This window comes from Pelecanus crispus, chromosome 4 (genome assembly GCF_030463565.1).
Source record: "Pelecanus crispus isolate bPelCri1 chromosome 4, bPelCri1.pri, whole genome shotgun sequence".
NCBI classification, from domain to species: domain Eukaryota; kingdom Metazoa; phylum Chordata; class Aves; order Pelecaniformes; family Pelecanidae; genus Pelecanus; species Pelecanus crispus.
The window spans coordinates 29,293,802-29,318,904 of record NC_134646.1 but is presented as its reverse complement, the minus strand read 5'-3'; the positions used below and the strand labels follow the sequence as shown (position 1 = coordinate 29,318,904).

The window sequence follows — 25,103 nt, the reverse complement described above, 5'->3', positions numbered from 1 at the left end:
AGGCCCATCTGACTCATCAAGCAAAGAAATGATAACTGGAAATGGGAGATTAAAAGGCCACGCTCATTCCCACACAATTCCCAGACCTCCTAGTAACTCAATCTGAACACTGTGAAAGCTACATAAAGATATAGGTAGTTTTAATCTTACCTGAAGAAGCTTAATAAGCTACCCAAACTGAAAATGTAAATTAAAACCCTGGAACGGATATCCTGGGCAACATTCATGCTCTGCAAATAGGAACAGCAAGTATGTCTCAGGCCACAAAACTAACAAGCTCTCACAGTACCTCTCTGAATAACAACATGCATGATGCAGCTGCTGCAGAGCTCATGTGATTTTTTTGTTTTGTTTTGTTTTGTTGAGTTATGTGTGATGCAGCTCCAAAGTCCAGCTAAGAGATACTCCAGTAAGCTCCTCAGGCTAGAATAGCAAGGGAAGTCTAAATACTGATATCCAGAGGTCACAGAAGTAACATTACACCACTGTATTATATGTATTATACCTACACAGATTATGTCTACACAAAGGCACAGAGGGATGGCAACAAATTGAAGTGTAGTGGTCTTGTCAGTTAGCCTAAGGATAGATTAAAGCCTAGAAAAAGAAACAAGGAAAGGATGGTATTGAAGTTTAACCCCTTACCCACTCTGACAGATTATTTAGCCCTTCACGCTTCTCGAGATTATTCAGATCAGAAAAATAAATCACCTAAGTAAAAGAATATACACCTATCTCTGCTGAGCTGCTATACTTACTGTTTCTACTTCAGAAATATCAGAAAGACTACTAAATAATACCTACCAAATACCCTAGACTACCAGTGGGGAGAACATAAACCTAAAGGGAAAATTCATGCTAAATTGAAAAAAAAACCAAACAAACCAGCAGTACCTGAAGTGAACCAGTTAAAAGAAAGCTGAAGTGAAGTAGACACCACAACTTCCCTACTTTCTGCTACCTAAGGTGAGTTGCTCCCATCCTGAACTGGGAACGTACCATGGCTGCAGATGACCTAGACTTAGAGGAATCAGGATAACAAAGGGAGACAAGATGGGTCCAGGAAGGGAGGTTCCTAGGATAAGGACAAATAGTCTTAGTCTTTGCTCAAAAAAGTGGGCCAAATAGGAAAAGGATCTCCTTGTAAAAAACAACCCAACAAACAAACAAAAAACCTAGACACAAAGTGTAATAAAAAAATCTCAAAGGACTACGTCTGGTCTAAAGAAAGACACTCTGTAGTTTAACAGCAATTGTTTCATAGTCTCCAATGATCAGTAGGACTGAGACTGCCAAAAGAGGGTTTAACTCCTTTGCTCTGTTCTCCTTAGGTGCCCATGTGGGTACCCTGCAGGGAAATCTGGCTGTCCTGGCAGGAAGCTATAAGGCACATGTGGCTGGGACAGATTCAAGACATTTTTAAAATGGTAGAAAAAAATAGACTGGGAGAGGCTGCCTTTTCCAAGCCAAACAGTGGGAGGTGTTTAGTTGGGACATTCTTCTGCTAGCAGTAGAAGACATCAGCTTGGAAGATTGATAATTTTTTTCTCCTACTAGATCTTTGTGGTATCCAGTTCCAGTCTAAAACAGAGAATGACCATGGTACAGCTGGACCAACCATGGTGCTAGAAACATACATGTTTGGAAAACCTGGCCTCCAGAAATCTTTCAAGAGCTCTACGAAACCTGACAACTGCTTGCTCCCCCAGAGCAGTGCCAAAATTGCCAGGGTAACAGAGCAAATACATCTGATGGTCTTAAACTGGGCAAACACTGCAAAACCTAGGTAAAATTCTTCAATGAGAAATTATCACAAAAATGCAAGAATTTTCTTTGTCAATGTAAAAGAAGATTAGAAGCTAGTTTTGTGACGGCGCACTTGTCCTACATAACTGAATTAATATAAGTAGGCATAGTATACCTATTTATAAGCAGTTTCAAAAATACTGACTAAAGTAGTAAGTGCAGGTACATCAGCAACTAGCAGCCATAACCAGCTGTTAGCCACAGAACTTTCCAGGCAGTTCTATTTACATGGGAAAAAATTCAATACTATTTGGCAGTTCTTGACATTTCCTGCTTTTACAGACATCCTCTCTCATGACATCTCCTGGAAAATACGGATAAACAGTACTTTATACTGTAAACTTTTACTTAATAGCAGCTTTTAAGTATTCTGTCAAAAATGTATCCATACACAAATGGAATATACATAGACTTTGAACATTACTCAGCTAAGTTGAAAGCAAAGACTGAAATGCGTCATAGCTGAAATCTATAGATATTCAACATTTAAATACTAAACCCAGTTGTATTTGTCAAAAAGGGTTTGTTGAAGCCATTAGATATTAGGTATTTTTCACTCAAAAGATAACTTGGCTAGTCTAAGAATGAAAATATATGTAGGAGATACAAAATACTTCCTACCAAAGGAACAAATAGCTGGGTACACATTAAATCCTACTTTCTCAAGGGCATTCTATTCTTTGTGCTTACAGTGCTTTTCTGAGTACCTGTATAAAGGAGAAAGAAATACCAAGCTGGGATTAAATATATAATATCACCTGAACTACTGTATTGGGTATAGCCCAATACCCGCTTACAGAATGCAAATGCCTGAAAAGGGAGTGCAAGAAAGAGGGAGACAGCACATAGTGCCAGTGACTAGCTTGGAAGATTCAGGATAAAATCTTCTGGTCATTGCACAGGCGAGATTGAAGACTTCCTCTTTCAGCACCTTCCACAAGGTCTCATCTTCCATGGTTTCAGGTTCAAAAAAACCCTCCCAAAACAACAAAACCTAAACCCTACCACCACCACTACTAAAAAACCCCACAGAACAAGTGATCATGTTGCCTGTGATTTATAGACTGTTCACAGCCTTCTCAGACTCCCTCTCTCCTCTCACAACTGCCTCAGTTTTGGAAATCTCCTGTGACAGAAGAAAAATGAAATGAAGTTAGCTGCTGCAACGTTCCATTTGCCAAACTAAAAACTCTTCATTATATAAAATCCTCAACTAATGCGTATGATAACCATATCTTCCAAAACAAATCCTCATTACCCTAACGGTGAGCTTGTACCATGTAAACTGCTGTGTCCCTGATGATGCTCTAACAAAGAGTACGGTGTCAAATTCACAATGCACACTAATATGCAACTGTAACCTGGTGAACAGATCTTCGGTGTCATTTTGTTCATTTTACAAAATACGTGTTAATCCCTGCGCTTCAGTGATTATTAAGCCTCATGTCACACCATGTTTTCTAAACTTTAGAAATGTAGAAAATGTAAAAGTTTCTTGTCTACTAAAATAAATTCTTCCTAATTCCCATCTAATTTCAGACCCATACAGTCAGTCTTACCTTATCACAACTGGTTTTCCTGGATTATGGGTACTATTTTCAAGTAGCACTCTTGAAAACAGATTATTTTCTTTTCCTAGCCTTCCCCTCCCCCCCGCCTTTATTTTCAGAATAATGGACCTGACATGCTAGCAAAGCTAAGCTGGCATTTTGAGGGGGAGACATTAGGGTGTTTTGGGTTTTTTTTCCCCATCTCCTGAAAGGTGGTACTTGTCTGAATTAAACTTATTTTTAGCTTCTCGGCAACAGAGAGATGCCAGTTCCTGTTTCTGTTGGTGCTTTCAATACTTTTGGCTTCTTACTGCAAAGTAATTTCCACATCTCTAGTGCACAGTCACCTTATGCCCTTTGTGGAAGCCTGCTTTCACTCATCTACAGCACTTGCATCCAGTTTAGTTCAGAAACAGGTTTGCTGTCTCGATCTGTCAGTTTTGAAGTTCATGTTTAAGAAACAGTACTTAAAAAAAAAAAAAATTGACACCACTAGCTGAAAGAGTAGAGAACCAAAGAGAACTCTGCACCTCCAATTCATACAAGAGTGATTACTCTAGAATGTTTTCATATGAAAATTGAAATTGCATTGTTTCTTTTTAAGGCATAAGCTTCTAAAACAGAAAAGCACTATTATTTGCAGAATAACTGATGTATAGTCATAAGACATAGTATTGTCCAAAGCCGACCTTTCTGGTAAATGTAATCATTTCAGAAATTGTTGCATTTGCTGTGTTTACAGAAATAGAATGTTAAATTCTCCACAGAGGAGTAGGACTTCTCCACTTCTGCAGGATATGATATAGTATGGACTGACTCAGCAGCAGCTCTTACAGTGACTTCCAATCTAGGACACATCTTTATTTCCAATCCAGATGAAAAAATGCTTTCTCAAAAAGAAAGTAGATCACAAGATACAGCAATTACTCTTTAAAATATTAGTGAGCACACTTTTTCACAGGATACACATGGTACAGTTTCTGCTTGTTACTTGCAATATTCACAGTAAAATACTTTTGAAAAATAATCTATTTAAGTGCAGATTAGAACCATCAAGTGCCAGTTTATTTTGTTCTGCAGAAATATTTATAAGATACCAAATGCCAGCTGAGTGACTCTTTTTGTGTGTTCAGACCTGCTCAACCAGTTGTGCACTATATCAATGCTCAAAGAGGTTTCTTGGAAAGCTTGAAGGTTCACAGTTTTCATCTGCTCCAGCTGAAGCTCTATATCCAAGAATAAATGCAAAGCTCCTGTGCTCTAGATCTGCCGGATAAGACACTGATCATCATGATAGGTTGTGCAGTGGAGACACCATAATGCCCTCTGGGTTTGGGATATCCATGTTGTACAGTGAGACTTCCCTGTTAAGACAGATTGTCCTGAATGTTTACAGTCACTTAAATTTGTGGAGAAGGAACAGTGAGGAGACCAGTTGGCTTGATCTTGTTGATTCCTCCATCTAGGATGCAGACCCTCGGATACTTGTTTTTCACTAGATGAGCTGCAAACTGAAACAGATATATCATTAGCACACTGCATATTATAGTCCTTAAATCGAAACAACTTTGTGTTGAGTAAGGCAAGTTAAACAAAAGAAAAAATTATTGGACCCTAGAAGTTCTTTCTTCGCACCAACTAGTCCAACACAGGAACCCAGGCCTGTCTGTTGAAACAGCTGGGATGAATTTGGTGGTCATGAAAGTGTCACATTGATAACCCTGAACTTTATTTATCTCTGCTTAGGCAGGATTTTACCTCATTCTAACAGGATTATTTAATCTCAGAGTGATCACTGGAACCCCTCTCAAAGCATGAAATAACAGATATTTTTCTCCGCATTAATCTAATGCCCAGCTGTTTTCTGTAGGTTCCCAAGTGTACAAACGTCACAGTTTGATGGTATAGTCATTTGCATACCTATCAAACTTGTCCGACATGACTTGATTTCACAGATGTCAGATAGGAATTTGGGGTCTAGCAGCTGTACTCCACCCCCAATCTGCCCACAGGCAGGCTACATAGTGCAAGCACCCCCCGCCCACCCCTGCTGCCCCAGTCCTTGAAAGCCTGTCTCCTCAATTAATTCATTCCATAAACCAAACACAGCAGTTGCCAGTTTCCATGTAGCAACTTAACGAAAAGCTGCTGAAGAAACAATATTTTGTATATAAAAATAATAATGATAAAAAAATCAAAACGACAAAAAATATGTATCAAAATACCAAAATCCAAAAGCAAAAGAACAATATTTTGTGTATCACATGTCAAACTTGCCTTTTAAATACTGACTGCAATACATTAAAAAGCAAGCCACCAGAATGGATTAATCAGAGAGAAACTATAAGTTTTACTTTATTTCCAGTAGCTGTGAGAAAGACTGCCCTGCCATCCCAGTCTTTGAGATTGTTGCGTTATAATTGGTTGACAAATTAGTACTGTTTGTAAAATCACTGAGTGCTTCCAAATGGGCTATGTAAAACATTTATAATTCCCTTTTTGACTCTTTAAAATGATTTGTGATACTATTCCAGAACCCTGTGCAACTAACTTCACACAAACAACTAGATTACCAACTCAAGAACAGCAGTAGGCACCCCATCCAAACTTAGTACATGGGATTTCTTTTTACATTTACATTCCTTCTAATTACCTGTGACAGTACAACAAATACTAAGGCAGAACAAGATGTACTACATGATCACCTGATTAAGTACAAGTCCTGAAATAATCTCTTTAAGAGGTAAGAGTTCATTGGAGCAAAGTTTTAAACTCCTTCCATAGCCAGAATTTTTGCTTCACACTGAAGGTATGTTATATACGCAAGGGATTTATCTCTGTCCATTTATGTGTCAAACATAGCTGCTCTCTGTGTTTCAGCACGGATTTAACCAGGGAGTGAGCAACTGGTACAAGATTTGCAACCACTGAGGACTTGTTGAGGCAGAGTAAGAGGTCACAGTGGATCAATTAGGACATTTTGGCTGTTATATTTGTTTCAGGTACTTGCCTAAGGAAGACCAAAAGGACGTTCAATCATCTCTTCCTCCGTTAGTTTGGGTCAGTCAGTACAGGATTCAAAGGACTGAATGAAAAAATCTCCACAATCAAACAATCTAAACAGCTAATAGTAAAGTTAGACCACATGTGGATGCCAGTTTTCATGAGGAAAGTAAATGCCATGCTTTTAGAGAGGCTCTCTGATGCAGAGGTGGTATAATATGCAGAGATATCACTAGGAGATTCCAGCTAACTCTTGCTACAATCACAGTCCATAAAGATGGTGGTGTATAGTAAAAGGAAGACAAAGAGATATCTCTTTGTCAAAAATAGCGCTCAGCTGTGCATACCACAAGCTACAAAAATAGTATGTATTCCTAGTGAAATACTCTTACCAGACATCTCTACTTCATGTATACGTATCTGTCACCTCACAGCGCTCTCCACCTGTGACTAATGGATAGTGCTCTGTCTTGGACACCAATGCTGCTTATAGCTAGCAGAAATGAAAAATGGCAACAAGCGTTCAGACTGACAGAAAGCAGTATGTTATCGGCTGAGTACAATGTCCCATGTGTCAGCAGAGAGGTTCCACTCTGTCTACTGATAATTTTACACTTCCGATAATGAACTGTAAACTCTGCTCCAAGTTTTTGGATGCGCTAGCCATAATATAACTACCATTCCATGTAATCTGAAAAGAAAATATGCAAACAAATGCTTTGTATTTAGGGTTTGAGCATTAAGGCCTGTGTCCCGCTGTATTTTGGAACTGCTTTAGTAACCAAGGTATGGCTGGAAATAAATTTTCTTCACTGCATATGTCAAGAGGTTCTTTTATAACCTTATGGTGAGGAATCTCGCTTCTTGCAGGGCCTTTGCAAAGCAAGCATTGCAGAATCCATGGCTGTTCACAAATGACAGGCAGAAAGCACAAGAACATGACAAGATTATATACCACAAGATGAACTATAGTTTTGTTGTTTGGTTGGTTTTTTTTAAGTTGTCACAGAACTGTCTGCAGTCGCCTACAGAGCTTCAGTGAGAAAGGCTGCAAAAACAGCTCAAGATATTCCCATGCAGCCAGGGAAAATCCAGTGAGCAGGGAACGTACTACGGGTGGTACCTCGCTACTGGGGGAATTAGCTGCAAGTCAGGGCCCCAGAGGCATATACATTGCCATAAGCTGAGAGCTGCCATTGAACTCCAAGTATCAGCCTTCTAGAGGTTCGCACATACACCTGTCTCCACAATGCAAAGAAGAAAAGAGTCAAGGTTTAACTCATAGGGTAATAGGATTTGATCCAATTAAAGACATTCTTAGTTTTACCTTCTGCTTTCCCACATTGTGTCACCGAAAGTAGAAACAGTAACTTCTGGTAAAGAGTAGATTTAGAAGTAGTCTCTTACTAGCACTGGAGTCTTCCTAATTAAAGCTTTGACTTTTTGTAGTTCTGTTCCCCACTACGTGTTTGTGCCTTCCTCTCCCAGAAAGAGGAGTCTGTCTGTCACAGACAAGAACAGGAACTTGTTCACCATGTTTCTGAAATGTTCCAACACCACCTGGTATCTTTCCCTGCCAAAATATACTGTATGAAGCTAGTATTTTCAAAACACATGAAAGTGTTATTTCTGGCATGTGCACTGATGAAGGGGCATGAGAGGAAGGACTATTTGAAATAGCTACATAGACTTCCTCCCCAGCGTGACCGTCATTTATGTTCAAATAGCAGTAACTTAAATCCAAGAAATTAAGAAAGATTAAAATAAATTAATGTTTCCTAGAAAGTTGAAAAAAATTGGTGATCCAAAGAGAGCAAAATTTCATGTGTCAAAAAAAGCTTAAGGTGCTCTTCTGAATTAATGCCGCAGACTTACTACAGCAGAAACTGCCACCTTGCACTTCACACATGGGCTCTATTTCCTTTACAAATGCTATCATAAAGTCTCAACTAGAAGTTTAATAACAGGCACCTGAATACATGATTTGTAGTCCACTAAATAACCTGATTTACAGAGGTGCTCTTAAGACAAAAGATAACATGGTGAGGAGATAAGCAAATGGGTTACAGCATCTTTAGTAACCTGTAAACCACTTATATTTTAAAGAGAGATTTATTGAAACATATAGAAGTAGTGCACAATTAAATTTCCATTATACCAGTTGATTTTAAATAGAAATGAACCTCTGTCATTTAAGGTGATTATACTTTCTCAAAGGTATCAGATGCTTGTGTTGACATTACTTCTGAGATATATCTGTTTCCCCCATATCACCAATGGATCACAGTCCTCTGTAATGCTTCTGTTTTCATTTAGACAACACCACTCCTTGGGGGAAATGGAGTTACGCTTGTCTGAGCAAGAGGATTAAGGGGATGCTGTAAGACTAAGCTTTTTCCTTTCTGCCTCAGGTGGCGTTTCCTCAAAATGTACTTCCCAAGAAAGTTCAGTTACTGTGTTTTTACTGGCTGCATCTAGCATTTAAATTGAACTTCCTCTTGCTACTTTCAGAGCAGATTTTATATATGAAAGGATGAATATGCAAGCCATTGTTTAATGACTACTATGTGATGGCTTTGGTGAAGGCTTTGGAAACCCTGTTCCTCTATTAAGTAATGCATCAATCAATTCCACATAAAATACTCTTCCTGGTGACTATAACTGAGCCAGAAAATTGTAATTTGCATTTGAAACCAGTCAGATAAGACTTTCATGCAGACACAAGAAGTCAGGCTTTCAGACAGACAAGATCACAGCAAATGCATATCAAAATTTGGGCAAATATTAAACATTTTGTCCTGTATTGGTGTTGCTCTCAATACAAACAGCGTAACAGGACTGCTCCTTTAAGTAGCATCAAGAACCTTAATAATCTGCACATTGGAGCATTTATCAAAATGTTTCCACTACCCTGTTCCAAGCAGTAAAATCACAGCTTTCAAGTGTGCTGAATGTATTGCACCAGGCACGTCACATTTTTAGGCTGTCTACAGAAAAAAGTCTAATAACACAACAGCTTGAGCAGCATCGTTCCTAGCACGCTTCAGGCTAGCCATCAGGGTTGCTATGTACACATTACTCACTTTCACAGACATTCTTGTGACAGGTTGTAATTAAAGGGCAAGTTGGGAGGGAAGGAGGAGTAACATACTGTACCAGAATACCCAAAAAGACAGCTGTGACAAATGTTACCAGGGTATAAATGTTAATATTACACTCTGAAAGAGTCAGAAGAAGGATATACTTTAGAAGCTGGAGGAGAAATATCAACGACATTTTGTAGTACTCATCCATTGCCACAAGATTATTATTAGTTTTTCATTTGCAAACACATGCTACACAAACCTCTCGGGGACTGCAGTCTGTTTTGCTGTTTGATTTCAGTCAAGAGTTCACCACTTTGAAAGCACACCATAGTCAAGGTGATCAGTCTAAAGCTTTTTAAACAACACTTCCCATATGCCACAAAGCAGACCTAGCACACAAGATTATTTTTAGTCGGCTACTTCTTAAATTAAAGGGTTCCAGATAAATGAAATGGCACTTTGTCCTGGTTTCAGCTGGGATAGAGTTAATTTTCTTCCTAGTAGCAGGCATAGTCCTGTGTTTTGGATTTAGTATGAGAAGAATGCTGATAACACACTGATGTTTTAGTTGTTGCTAAGTACTGCTTACGCTAGTCAAGGACTTTTCAGCTTCCCATGCTCTGCCAGGTGCACAAGAAACTGGGAGGGGGCACAGCCAGAATAGTTGATCCAAACTGACAGAAGGGCTATCCCATACCATATGATGTCATGCCCAGTATATAAGCTGGGGGGAGTTGGCTGGGGAGCAGCGATCGCTGCTCAGAAACTGGGTATCGGTCGGCGGGTGGTGAGCAATTGCATTGTGCATCACTTGCTTTGTATATTATTATCATTACTATTTTACTTTATTTCAATTATTAAACTGTTCTTATCTCAGCCCAGGAGTTTTTCTCACTCCTATTCCTCCGATTCTCTCCCCCATCCCATCGGGGTAGGGGGAGTGAGCGAGTGGCTGCATGGTGCTTAGTTGCTGGCTGGGGCTGAACCACGACACACTTTAACACCAAGGCAAAGATAGGCACCTAAAGCCTCCCATATCAACAAAACAGTGCCTAGTTAATGCTTACAGTATTAGCATAAACTGAATGGAAGTACAAAACACAAAAAGCACAACTTTGTGCAAACACATGCTATGTTTACAAAAAAAAAAAAAAAAAGGGAAAAAATGCAGAAGTGACTGCTCTAAGATGATCAAGGAAAAATTCTTTACATGCAGACCTGGCCAAAAATGAGCACTTTCCACTCCATCAGTACAAAAATACAGCAGTAACTTAAAGGACTTACATGCAAAGGTTTGAAAATAAGCCTACACAAACAGGTATTTAATAGCTGGTTTCAGAATAAATTTTACTCAGAATGAAACCAAGAGTAAACACTCAAATTTCTCCAAGTAATAAATTTTAAACACCTGCATTTTTTATTTTCCACTTAGAAATTATATATATATATAAAAATCCAGCTGAGAGCAAGCACTTGAAAATTAAAACTCAGTTGCAGAGATTTAGCTGTTGTAACACAGCTAATTTATACTGACCAAAATATATTCAGTGCACGCAATATAGTTGAATGGATTGTAAAATTAAAATGCAGAAAGCAAACCTATTCTATTTTTGACTCAACAGAAAAAAAGCTGTTAGTGAACAGAAATATGTATTTTTAAAAAGATGCGTAACAGTTGCCTTGAATATAAAAAAGAAAGCATGAGTCTTTCTGAAAGATTCTACCCCCTTCCAAGTCTAAAGATTGCCCTAGACGTTGAAGAACGTTCAAAGAAATACTTGATAGTGAAAAACCTTTCTTTGTGATTTGCAGTACTTTTTACTAATGCTACCCAAACCGCCAGTTTTGTCCAGTTTCTTCTTAAACTCCAGAACAGAAGGCTTTGGACTTCCCACACAACGGACACATTCCCTCCTGAAGCAGTCAGTCAGTCAGCCCTCTTCAAAAGCTGATTCAGATACAGTTTAGAGAAAAGCAAAACAACATTGCCCCAGACATGCAATACGGGTACTGGAATTGCCAAATTCACCAATACCATTCTAGCTGGTAATATCCTTACACAAGTCTCCTGGGCCTATAACACACATTTATTAGTTCATTACCATCTCTATTTCAGTTATCACTATTTCAGATTCTCTGAACTGGAATACCAGGAAATATAAAACACTGTCTCAGAGCTGAAAAACAGCCCCAGAAAGTGATAATTCTATGGTATAATGCAGTAGCCCCGAGTGATATGGATACAGCCTAATCCATGCAAGCTCATGCAAGGACAAGGGTGCTCCTTCAGAGGTGCAGCCCACAAAGATGATATAACCACAGCAAAGAGTGACATGCCTGAAGGAAACTCTGGAGCCTGACAGCACCACTCCAGGATTCAGGTTCACCATCTCCCATCTTCCCTGTCCTTACAGATCTCCCAGGTGATTCAGAAGAGCTGAGATCCTGCTTGCCAGCATCTCTCAGAAGTCAAACATATGTTGATAGGTAAAGCTGAGGACTCCACAATTCCTCATCTCAGAAACATCCAAACCTCTGTGTAGTAAGGCACACAGATGGGCCAAACAGTGTCTACATCAAGCAACCAACTAAAATTTCCAGTAACTGTAACCGTTGGTCTCAGTAAAGATTAAAGAAAGAGAACCTATTTTGAGTTTTAGAAATAATCTGCTTTTCTTGGCACCTACTTCAGAAGAGGAAAAGAAACACTCAAAATCTGCTCCTCAGCCTCCATCTTTCATTTTCCCCTGTTCCTCTTTCATACCTAGCTGGAAAGAGGAAATATTTAGGTCATCTCTGTTGTACCCGAGGCATTCAGTGCAAACTAACCAAAGCCACTGACAGGGGCAGAATTACAGCAACATAACAGAACTCCTGGCTGGTAGCCCAAGTGTCTGTCTTGGGCCGTGTGAAGAGCAATGTACTGGCAACAGCAGCTGGGCTACTTTCTGTCAATGAAGGAAAACATGCATACATGTTACAATAATAAAAAGGACTAAATGAAATAATACAGACTTTACAGAATAAAATAATGAAGATTTAACCATGTCTTGGGTACAGTTACAACCAACAGGATTGTTGCTGATTAACTAAGCCTTTCAATCTCTTCAAAATACAAGCTTAGTCTCTTCCTCTTTAAAGGCAACAAAGAAGTGCCTGATGATTCCAGTAGGCTCTGAGTCTGAATGCAGAAGGGAGGGTGATGCCTTAAGAAAACAAACATGAAAAAGAGCCATTCTGGGAATCATAAGAAGCCCCTCCATCCCTGCAAAGAGAAAGTATCTTCAGTTTTCATTTCACTTGTTCAATCACTTTTCTGCAGAGAATAGTTACCAGGAAATGTAGAATCCAACAGATGTATAGTGGAAACATCTGAAGAGGTTTACTGCCTAATTTCTATTTACTTTCACTCCAGAAGTTTCATTAGGCCCTTCTAACCAAATATATCTGTCTTCAGAAGCATGAATGCACCTGCCCTTTAGCATTCTATGCAACACCTAATCTTCAGATCACCCTATGAAGTTTCATGGGTATCCATTTTTGTTTTTAAGACAGGTTTGTAACAAGCCAGCTTCAACATGTAGGGACTTGCTTCTCTGGCAAAGCCTTTTTAAAAGGCCTGAGGAAGATGACAACAAAATGACACAAATTCAGTGGTAACTGAACGCTTTAACCTAGGTGTCTCAGTCTTCATATAAGAAGAAATGCATTTTTGATAGTGTGCTAAGAGAGAGAAAATGTTACTTTCATATAGAAAAAGGTTTTTTTTTTTTTCAGGCTAGAAACATGTTATATAAAAAGAATCTTGAATTTGACCCCCTCCCTCTTGCCTTGAAAAGGGTCAGAAAGATCTCATGGAAAATCGGGAGTGCTTGTCTTTGCTTTGGACATAATTCATATATTTTATCTATTAGCTGCTGTGATGCACTAAGAATGACTACTTCGCTTCAGTAACTTGTAGAAATTGTCTAGACAATGTATTTATAGCAGCATAACTTATCTAGACAAAAAATAATCAATGTAACAATCAGAAGTTACAATTTAGAATTTATTTCCCTGCTATAAAGACAGATGTTTTTTAAGCTTTGACTTACAGCTTATCTAGCTGTCTTTTTCCAAGGCAAGAAATAAATTAATTGCTAATTATTAGACAGATTAAAGTGTCCTGTATGCTTTATTCTGTTATAGCATTTAACTGAAAATAATACACACATATTAAACCACCAGGGAAACACATATATATTAAACAACCACATCACACAAGTAGAAGAGTGTCACTGTTAGAAATGAGTTGCTGGAGCATGATCCAGTATCAGGTAAGGTATTTCTCCGGTTCTAATTTCAGTCAACATTGTGGTAAATACAGACAAAAAGTTGGAAACTGAAGCAGATAATGGTTTAGCACGTCAAAGTTGACTGAAGGAGGAGAGATGAAGAAGTAATGTCACCCTTTCAAAAAAAGACCCAAACCAATCCCTGTCCTGCATATGCACAACTATGATCCACTTGTGCGCTTGCTGTATCTCAGACTTTGAAAGTGACAAAAGTCAGGAGACGTACTATTTGCCATGCACCAAAAAAAGAAGTTACAGTTGAGCACTTGTTGCCTGTTTTAACTATTATACTCCCAAGTGTAACGATCCCTTGCCCATACTGGAATTTACAAGGTACTTATCTACCAATGGATGTGGGAAAGGGGAATTTAATTCACTTAAGAGGTGCTGCCACTTAACATATTTAAAAGTCAAAATAGAATCTGGTTGATTAACTCCAGCATAACGCCTTTTATGTAGAGGTTTCCTGCTGTTCTCAGAGACAAGCGAGTATCTGCTCTGTCAACAAGTGCCCAGAATCCCCTAGGTGAAGAAAGGCTGGCACAAAGTGAGAACCAGCCTAAAGGAAGAAATATTCTGCAGAGAAGTGCGAGCCAAGCACCACCACAGGATGCCCAGTGCAAGCTCCTCTTTACAAGACCTTTATGCTGCTAATGGCACATTCAGTAAGGCTCTTGTACATCAGCCAATCTATTCATTTAACTTTCAGGGTGAGTAAATTAAATGGCTTAACAAGCAGGATTATCGTGTTTTAATTCTGTCCTAAGGAAGTGTTCAACTAGAGCCAGAGCTATGCTGAAGTTTTCAGTTTTCCCTCTCACCTATCAAGTTCTAGACAGCATTTTCTTTACAATTTAAGTGTTTTATCATCTGGCACCAAATCAAATACAGAAGATAGAAACAGAAAAGTAGTATGAAAATGGGAAAAATGCTTTTCCTACACATCTGTTCAGTACACTCAACTTTGCTTTTTTTTTTTAAATTTTAAATTTATTTAAATGATGCCAAGTAGGCTACTAATACAAAATACAATTGAAAGATTCAACCTTCTAATTACAAATAGCCCCATAAATAATCAGTATTTTTTCACACTTGTCCACCTCTCTCAGTCCTGCACACATTTAAACCAAACATCTAACAGTGCCAATCTCCATATTTTTATTGGAGTAAACATCAGTGAACACTTCTGAAAAATTCTCCTTTATGGTGGAGGGTACAATTTGTGGCTCATTCCTTTTCAGCTGGAAATACATAACTCTGTTTACAAGAAATACATTTTAAGCTGAACATCTTATGTCATTTCTTTGGACAAAATTGTTTTTGTTTCCACGCATTCACTTTTGCAATTTTTCATACAACTGGATTACCTAGTAAAATTTAAAAAGTAATAGCTATTTTTCTTGTCAAGCCTCAAGCTACATAGTTTTGGGTTGGTTAAGTTCTTGAATAGTGGCAGACAGTTCTATGCAGCCATGCAGAGTAAAACTGAAATTAGACTCAAAAAATGATCCACAAAAGAAAGAAGTTCTAAGTTTTATCAAAACAGTCAAATTGAGGCTGGTTTTATATATACTCTATGGGTGTGATAGAGGTGGTGAGTCCCTACCAGTATTTAGGCTCCAGCATTTAATTATTTTGTGGTCAAACTGGTCAATCCAGTATTTTGTTGCTATTTAAAACTCTACATTCTTTAGTTAGACTTTCAAGAACCCTAAAAGCAAACCAAGACGCAAAAAAGCATTTCTCTTTTGCGGAAAGCTGTAATATTGACAGTTCTAGGTAAACCAGGTCAACATTGTCTCAGCTGCAGAAAGTCTGGGTTTAGGGGATAAGGCAGCACCCTCTCATGTGACTGAAGTACTTGCACTTACTAAGCACACTGCAAATTTTCTTTAGCTGCACTGCAAAGGAAACATTTAATTTTCATTTAACAAAACATTTAAAAAAAAAAATCTAAGTTTGCACAAGAAGTGTCACTACATTACAGGAGAAAATTGTATCTTCTTAGCTATGGTGTAACCCCACAACCCTCACTGTAAAGCCTCTGTCCTTTCTATCCTTCAGACACTTGTTTCAGGTTGTTTCTTCATTCTGTTTTAGACAGAACACTTACAGTGTTCCTTTGTTTCAGACAAAACATTTCTGACTGGTCCTGGAAAACAACTCCCACAAAATGACTTGGTAGTATGTGGGATATCTCCCATAAAGACACTCATCAGTGAATACCAAAGCACATTCTTTTTCCTGTTCCTATTCCTCAGGAGGTTAGTGAATGGTTAGGCTCTTACTGAGATAAATTAGGATGTTAGGTGATTTAAAATGTAATTGTTGAAAGCAGCTGCATAACACACCATCAAACGTGTAAAGCATCATTTAAATCATCTCCATTTGGCTCTTAGCATTTTATGCATTTGCATTTGTTTCTTTGAGGGGGGATTTATGCATTCAGCATTTAGTGAGCTATTGTGATTATTTGAGTTGACTGATTTCATGTTGAAATATTTATCATGGACTTAGCCAGATCTCTTGGACAAACCTAGATACTCACTGACTGAAACTTTGAGATATGCTGTACAGTCTCTTTTATGCCATCTCTGTTACTATTTAGGAGACATGATACATATCACAAGTTAATATTCTAAACGATGAAATGCAGGTTAAGGAAAGGGATTTCTCATGCTACTTACAACTCTCTATATGTATAGAAAACTCCAACATGTGTCGTGCTGATGCTTCTGCTGTCCATCCCATGAAGACCTTTTAATGGTCCACAGCCCTCCTTGTCATATCAGGGTTACATTTCATGCCCTTTGAGTAAATAGACTTAAGAAACTGTGGTGAACTAAAGGTATACCATACTTAAGAGCATGTCTTTTAAAAAAAACAAATGCCCGCCCCCCCCCCCCCCCAAGAGATAACTTTCCTTCACCTGAGAGAATGGCAAAAGAAATGCTTCTACTTGTTATTCTGCTGGTTCACAAGCACCACCAAATTTTTATTTATAAAAAGGAATGGGCAAGTCTGAATATTCTCCCTGTCTAGTTAAAAGCACTGACAATAAAACTATCATACAAAAGTTACCAGTGGGAACCACTCTCCTCTTCACTGAGCACAACTGCATAAACTAAATGATTCTAGAAAAACCTAATCAATACATTGGTTTTTATTAGTAGGAATATGAATTATACCTTATTTCCTTTGGGCTTCAGAACATACCTGAACCCACCCTACTCACCTTGTGTGTGCTTCCTAACACCACAGAAAGTAAATGCAAGTCAGTTTTGAAAACTAGATCTTCCTGATGCACGTTAGAAGTGCTGATGTCACTTCTAAAACATGCCAAAACCAAAGATTTTAAAAGCTGAAAAAGGTAATGTTAAATAATTTCCATTTCAAAACATCAGCTTTCCCAGATGTTGATCACTTGAAGAGAAATAGTTCTTGGTCTAGAAGCAGAAATGAACAACAAAATCATCCCAAATCCTGTCATCATACCCAAAGTTACTGATCTGAATTATCCAAACTCTAGCATTTATTTACTACTATCTGTATTCATGCCAGTGATGTATTTATAAGTATAAACATATATGTTATAGCAATATACTTACGGCAGCTGTGTTCTTCACTGCATTTCCTACAATCACCACAACTCTTCCTTTAAAACTCTGGAGCGTGGCGGTTGCTGGGCACTGGATGAGATCCCCTTCTGCAGTAAATGCTGATGCAAACGGGACATTGATGCTGCCAGAAATGTGCCCACGGTTAAAGCTTAGGAAGATCAGTTAAGGACATCTGAAAGTCAGAGAAATCTGTAGTACATGCACAACTGTAGGATGAACCTTATCTTCATCCTGGCTGTCATGATACAACAGTGTTGGTCTTTTGTGCTAGTGTATTTTGACAAACCTCATTTACTACTCATATGGTGAAAACAACTTCTGACACTACATAGAAGGACAGAATGAAGAGTTGTTTGTTTCATAAAGGACATAGCACAGCACTACAGAAACTGATCTGCTAAATGAAACACTTGGTGCTAAAGAACCAATATCCACAGTATGCATATTTTCATGGATTTTACTTCAAATCAGCTCTAGTCTGATAACAGGAGCCAAATACCAATAAGCAGCTGGAGCACCTCTTCCAGAGGAGTTTTATGCAAAAGGAATTAAATACTTGCAATGAGAACCAAAACTAAATAGGGATTACTGGAAAATTTCCTTAAACCTCCTGCCAACCCCCACAAGCCCCCTACAATTTTGATCCAAACCGGAATTCTAACGTACATGCTCTCAGATTCCCAGACGACGAGCATTATGTATATTATCTGCAGTCCCACTAACAGCAAGTGTGTACTGGGTATTGAAAAGCAAACAACATACAAGTGCCAGCAACTTCAAGACATAGTTATTTGTGCTTCACTTTCAAAGGATGATCATTCAATGAGATTTTATGAACAAATATTGAATGTGAAAGTCTCCTCAATAAAAATTAAGTTGGACCACTACTACCTACCTTTTTATGAATTTGAAAATGTACCATGACCTTGACAAACCTCTGAATTACTTTCATAGACTGTACACACATACCTGGAACACTCCCCTTCCCCAACTGTAAACAAGAACAGCTTTGAAGAGATGGGAAACAGCAAAAGTTCTGCGAAAACATACACAATGTCAAATATCCAGATTAGTCACTCTTTATTACTGTACTTGGAGAAAGCTAGTTTGATTTGTAATTAAATCCCAGAATCCTTTTTAATAAAGGAGCTGCTTTAAATGGAGGTAAGATTTAATTGACTTAGGTTAATATTAGCATTCATTTCTTGTGATTTACGTAACAGTTTCAGCTTTATGATCATCATTGTATAGTGTGGGAAAAACATGGCTATATAAAAACATTTGAAAGAACAAAAGATGATCATGTACCATTCATTAACATTGTCACTTTGTTTCTGTTTTGAAGGGGAAAATTAGAACACCCCTCCTTCACTGATCTGTGCCAACCCCCTTTCCCCAACCCCATTTATAACCACATCACACTCACTGCTACTAACCAGGGTAAAAGTTCTGAAATGATCATCATTTAGACAGAAAATTACTTTGGACAGATTTAGTTGCTCACACTTATGCCACTGGTATGCGTAACTGATCAGAGAAACTTGACCTCATCTTTTTTAAAAGAAATACATTTAATATCAACATTAGTACCAAACTGGATAGATCCAAACTGTATTTGCTGTCATTTACATTCTCCCTAGTCTTAAGTGGCCTTCTTAAGCATTCCAGTACTAAGACAATTAATAAAAAGGCCGAGATTTTGTGCTACAGACAGAGACCGTAAGTATTCAGCCATAACTTTCATAACAGGAATGGAAGGCTGCCAGTATTTCTAACATGCTTAATGAAATGAGCCTTAGACAAACTGCTGGCCAACAGAGATACTGCTTTGAGTATATTACCTTTTCATTAGAAAGTCTTCAGTTACAAAGCTGTCTGTTGGGAAAAAGGGTTAGTAGCTCTCGGCCTTGCAACATGAGCTTCATTACAAAAAAATGCCTTTGCTTTCAAGTGCAGCCTAGTATGAAATATGAAGCATGTCTGATACTTGTTGAAAGTCCTCTCATGCTTTTTTCAAATCACATTGAAGACAAAGTGAGAGTGAAGTTTCACTTGGCAGGCATAGACAATGAGGAAGACTAACAACAAGACATAAGAAATGATCATATTTTTTCAGAAACACCTCACAGTGGTCTGTCACATTTTAAAACACATGCCACAGTAACATACAGACTGCCTGATCCTATTGTACAGTTTGCTGAAATTTTGTGACGAATGCAAAGACTGTTTCCTTACTGTGAGAACGAACAGGACACTGAACACAGTATTCCTAGGGTTTCCTATGTATATTCAGAACTGCTGACATTTTAATACCTTTCTACACACCATATGTTTTCTTCTACAGCTGACATACAAACCAACTCACTCAAGGGGTAATTTTACTACCTACCTGCCTTTTTAATAATGACATTCCCTACCTCCTAATACCAGGAAGATTTAAGTCCACCCAATATTTAAAGGACAGGACATTTTAGTCTACCATAAACTCCAACCAGACCGAAACAACAGCAGCAGTGGTTACAGTGCACTGTTGAAGCTATGGAGATTTTCTCTCTCCAGCATGCCTCCTCATTCAAGAAATATAAACAGAAAGTCTGATTAAAATTTTGTAGCTTGGAAGACAATCTCATAAAACCACTTCATAGCTGTCAAATGATTTTAAAATAATTTAAATTTTGAATCCACTCTGCTAGAGTAGAATAGGATTAGTATGACAGTAGAGTAGAAACTATTATCAAGCTATTAGGAAAAAGCTACAGAAACATTTAACCAAACACCTTGCCTTTGATCCTGATTATAATATAAAGAAATCCATTACTATACACAGATAACAGCTTTTCAGTGCAATGACTGTAGTAGAGATTTCTTGCTCTCCTTCTGCATTCTCCTTGATGATTTCTAGGAATTAGCTTAATTCATAACAGAATGATGCATGTAGGAATAGAAACATTTCTTAACTTGGTAGTATCAAATCTTTCTATACAGTAAAAATAAACTTTTGCAGTTTTTAATTGCAGGGACTTCTCTTTTAAACTGGAGTCTAAAAAGTATTATCTCTTGACAAAGAAATTATCTCTCAGAAAGTAGCCTGCATTTTTACTGTTTTCTGAAGAAAGAGGACCACGTTTTCAACAATCTAGACTGAGGAATAAAGAAGCTGTTGGAGTCCAGAAAATAAAGAGTCAAACTACTCAGACACATGAATCTCTACTTAATTGGAATCCTTAACCGATGCATGAAATTAAGACATGCAAACAAAAGAAAAATTACTTTTTGTGTGTTCCTTTGACCATTCAGTTTTATCTACACAGCAGATCACATTACAGGTTCAAGTTTGGCATACAACAAAATTCTATTCCTTGAAAATAACAGTTTTAATTTAGAATAGTCCAATTGTACTATTCTGTTTACTATGTAAGTAATAAATTTACCTCTACATAGTAAAAATAATATTTATTTTCCTACTTCACTGTACTTTGTCATAAACATTGCTAAATGTTTAATAGAGAAAAATGTTAGTGGCAGTGTTTTTCTGCATATACAATTAAAGTGGTATTTTAACATACTAGATAAAAAAATAAGGTTGAAACATCATTTATTTAAATTTTTACTACATATTTTAGCACAAATATTGGCATTGATTCACCATTCACTTCACCGTCTGGAACTTATACTTTTCTAATACGCATGTGGTATGTTAGTAGCATTTCTTAGACACTGGGAGATCTTTTCTGATGGTAAAGATGTTTGCAGCCTATTGAATCTCTATCATTGGAGATCTTTAAGAACAAGCCAGATATTTGTAAAAGGAATGATCCTCCTTTCTCAAAGTAAAAGGTGGACTAAACCTCATGATTCTTCTGTTATTTTTCTATTAAGTATTGTTTGCCCATTAAGAATTATACTTTGTGACACAGCAAGCTAAGAGTACACCTACTGCAAAAACAACTATCTACATCACCTTTGCTACTATGAAAGGAGCAATACTTTAAAAAATTATACAAACCAGTAACAACTATATTCCCAAACACCCAGTATAACATTAAGAGTTACCTCGAATAAAATCTTGTCATTATTCCCACTTTTAGGTGGATGTTGACAAAGATTTGTGTTCCCTGCAAAGCACATCTGTAAGAAGGACTTCCCCTTCCAAAACCTGAATGAACCCAGCACCATAACTACACTACTTCAGAAAAAGAGTAAAAAAATACTCCACACGCAAAGAACTATGTATTTGAAAAAGAACAAATGAGTAAGGTGTCGACAGGGTAGAAACCCTCATAAAAGTACAGCTTCAAGATACCTTTAAGACTTTTCTGATTATAAGCTAACTAGAGGACATAAGTTAGGGCAGCCATATGGCTGCATTACCTGACAGTAGCAAAAAGGGACTCAGTAGTTATTGATTTTCCAATGAGGAACTGGCAAAGCACGTGAGCTGACAACACTTCTCTCTCCCCCCTTTCACTTAATTGGAAAGCCTCACACCCTTCCAAAATATTGGTCAAATTAAATGGGAAAGGTCTGTTGATAACACCTGCCATAAAAAAAAAAAAAAAAAAGAAAAAAAAGAGAGTAGCATTAAAGCACTTGTGCTACTGGTACAATGTGGTTTCACTAGACCCACAGCTTAAATTGGGAAGGCAAAAATACATTTGTCCTCTTCTCTGCAAACCAGGTCTCTCCGTGACAAAAAATTCTGCCTTCGGTCCTTCTACTGTACCTCTACCACATCCCTTTCCATTATTTACCATTCTAACATATCACTGCCTGCAGACAATGAAGAAGTATTTGATACAAGCATGATTTGGCAAGGCTGGCACTCAGATTTGAAGGATACTCTTCGCTGTTACGAATGTCCACCACCAGCAGCTTTGGCTTGCTAGACTTTGTTTTCTTTACAGGTGTTTTGGAATGACTAGGTCCTGTCAACTCACACAAATCAATCAGATCTTCTGCTGAAATTCGTGGTGACACCTCTGCCTTCAGGTCATCCAACTTGATGGAATCCCTAGACTTTAAAAGAAGAAAATTAATATTAGAAGTAGAATCTGAGACATGGTGTTCTTTGAAACTTCTACTTACTTGACAACCTTAGAGTGTAACAACCCAGCTAGACAGAAACATATCTTTTCCTTATAGCTCTGAACTAGTCTGAGTTAAACTATCCATACAGAAAAGCTCCAGAGCAGTGCCAAATGCCTATCTGCCAATTATAGCCCTATTTTCTGCTGAAGTTATTAAAAAATAAAATTGTTTGACAATCTCTGCAAACTATTTTAGCTTGTGATTTGTTAATGAATTATTCACTGTGGCTGAGGGGGTCACAAAACTCACAGAATGTTTCTCAGCATCAGAAGTTAAATTGGCTAGAAAGCACACTCTGAAAGGAGAAGCTAAAAGGCCTCATGCTTGGAGTGGGAAAGAAGGGTAGCAACTGGAGACTTGGAACAGAAACTGCAGGGATGCCTCTGTTAAGATACAGAGCTATCTAAACATCAGGTATTATCCCAGCCCAAAGACCAGGCACAAATCAGGACACCACAAATCTAAGAAGTAGCCCTGCATTATAACCCAGAAAATTTATTCCTTAGTTTTGGGGGACAAGGAAATTGGGGGACAGGGACAGATGACAACACAACACACAACACCACACACCTGGTAGTACTCAAGCAACTAGTTTGATAATACTTAAATTGTTTTTCATAAAAGAGCCTTTATTGTGAATTATCTCAAAAATATTCTTAAGCACTAGCATTTCTTCACTTTATATTCTTAAAAGCTCATGCATATCTAAATTAAGCAAAAAAAAAATTCACCCTCCTTATTTTTGTGAATAGCAGAGAAAGCAGAAATCCTGTATTTTCATTAATTACCAAATATAAAACTGTGAACTGCCGCAGAAAAAATACAGTCACTGTGAGACAGTTGTGAAATGTTTGAAGCTGTGTCTTCACTTTCCTTCAGAAATTGTTTTACACTGCTGAAACTTTTAAATGCCATTACAACTACACTTTCACCCAAAGAATTAGCTTGACTCACTCAAAATAGAGCATGAGGGAAACCCCCAGCTTGTTCAAGAGGGTCTAACTTGGATTCTTTACAAGCAACAAGCAAAAAGATCTGCAGCATGCCCTAGGCTTTTGTACTTGGGAACACTGGGTTTGCAACACCTATTTAAAGATCTAAAAGTTAAAGGACTGCTACAGTCACTTTTCCTATTATCACATATGCAAACATGAGACTTTTTTCTTTAATCTCTCAGCTACACTGGTGGAACTTCCAGAACTGTATCTGCACTAAAAGATCCTCATATCGTAACTTCAATTAAATGTTGAAAATGCTTATTTTTTAAAACTTTCATACACTATGTAATTAAAAATACATTAGCATGCACCATAGTGTTAAGGAGTTAATAAATTATGCTTATTTATAGTCTTCTGCAGCAAGACCTTCTTTTTCTGTTGGTGCCATTGCCCCAGTCTGAAAAACCACAGGTAAATTTTAAAGCAGCTTGTTTTCATTATGCTTTAATCCAGCAGATGCAGAGTTAACAGGTTGGTTACATATGCAAAAAAACCCTCATGGAACTCAACTCACTCCAAGAATTATATACAAAGATACACTTATGGAGCTTAGTAATCTTACAACAGAACTGGTTTGTCTTGTGCAACCACTGCGCTCCTGTTGGGCACAAGGTCACATAGAGGCAAAAATTGTTTATAATGAAGTCCACAGCTGTTTCTAGTGAGTTATTCTGGCTTGTCAGGAGACAGGAACAAACAGAATAACTAGGATTTGTTACAGGGAGCATCTTCTGAAAGATCTTCAGACTGTTTTGATGATTCTTGAGGAAGAAGACCTATATTAATGAAGTATCTGACCATTTCATCATGAAGATTTGCTTGTGCACTCACTCTGCAGTTGTTCAGAACATGAGCACAGGCATACAGAGATGGACTACAGAAAGTGGCAAAATAAAAAGAAAGAACAAATAGAACATTATCGTATATTACTTTTGCAAAAGAGTCTATACAGTGCAGTCAAAATACAGGTCTTTAAGAGTATCACAGTAGCAAATTTTCTGCTTTGAAAAAAATATTCCATTTCTGTCATCTCCTTTTAGATTGCAGTGATCACACCGATTCAAGACATTATGTGCTTATAGCCTGTGAAAAAAATTCCAGAGAACAGCAGTAACACACTGATGGAAATGGAGGCATTACTAATTAGTATTAGCCCAGCTGACTGTTGTTAGCTCTAGCTTTTGTTTTGGTTTCTAAACATTCTAGTTTCTCATTTAATCTGAGGACTATTACAGGTTTAGAGAACATGCTAGAGAGAACACAGAGGCATACACATATTTTCCCGAGTTATGTCCCAGAAAGACGACTTCTTAGTCCTTCCGCAGCTAGAACTACCTTCACTGGTTATCAAAGCAGGTTATCAAAAAGCACTCAAAATGACAAACAACATCGGTAACTTTACCTCAGGGAATATTTTAGCCCACCAAACTGCCTTTTCAATTGTATATGATAGCATTCAAAACAAAGGAACTTACAAATTGCTAGCCTTGGCACATGATTTCCTCTCAAGTTCAGAATAATACAGGTCGTGGTCCTTTATAATCAGAAAAGTGCTTGACTTTCTGGATAATGTATTATTTGTTTCAACAGAACAGCCAATACTCAAGGGAGACCTGTT

The 25,103-nt window shown here is 37.8% G+C and overlaps 1 protein-coding gene across 5 annotated transcripts in view; it reads right to left on the bottom strand.

The window, feature by feature from the left end:
- Positions 1-4,181: 4,181 nt before the first annotated feature.
- The window catches only part of TBCK (TBC1 domain containing kinase), a 110,312-nt gene continuing 89,390 nt past the window's right edge, over positions 4,182-25,103 (bottom strand). For 4 of the 5 annotated variants that reach the window (XM_009481633.2, XM_075709304.1, XM_075709303.1 and 1 more), the window contains 3 exons: positions 22,240-22,415; positions 17,388-17,547; positions 4,182-4,867 (listed from right to left, as the gene is read on the bottom strand). In XM_009481633.2, the coding sequence (XP_009479908.1) occupies positions 4,757-4,867; positions 17,388-17,547; positions 22,240-22,415 (447 nt within the window). In that variant the 3' untranslated portion in view covers positions 4,182-4,756. Of the gene's footprint in view, positions 4,868-17,387; positions 17,548-22,239; positions 22,416-24,138; positions 24,360-25,103 lie in introns of those variants that run through there. The other variant, XM_075709305.1, reaches the window with a different exon arrangement.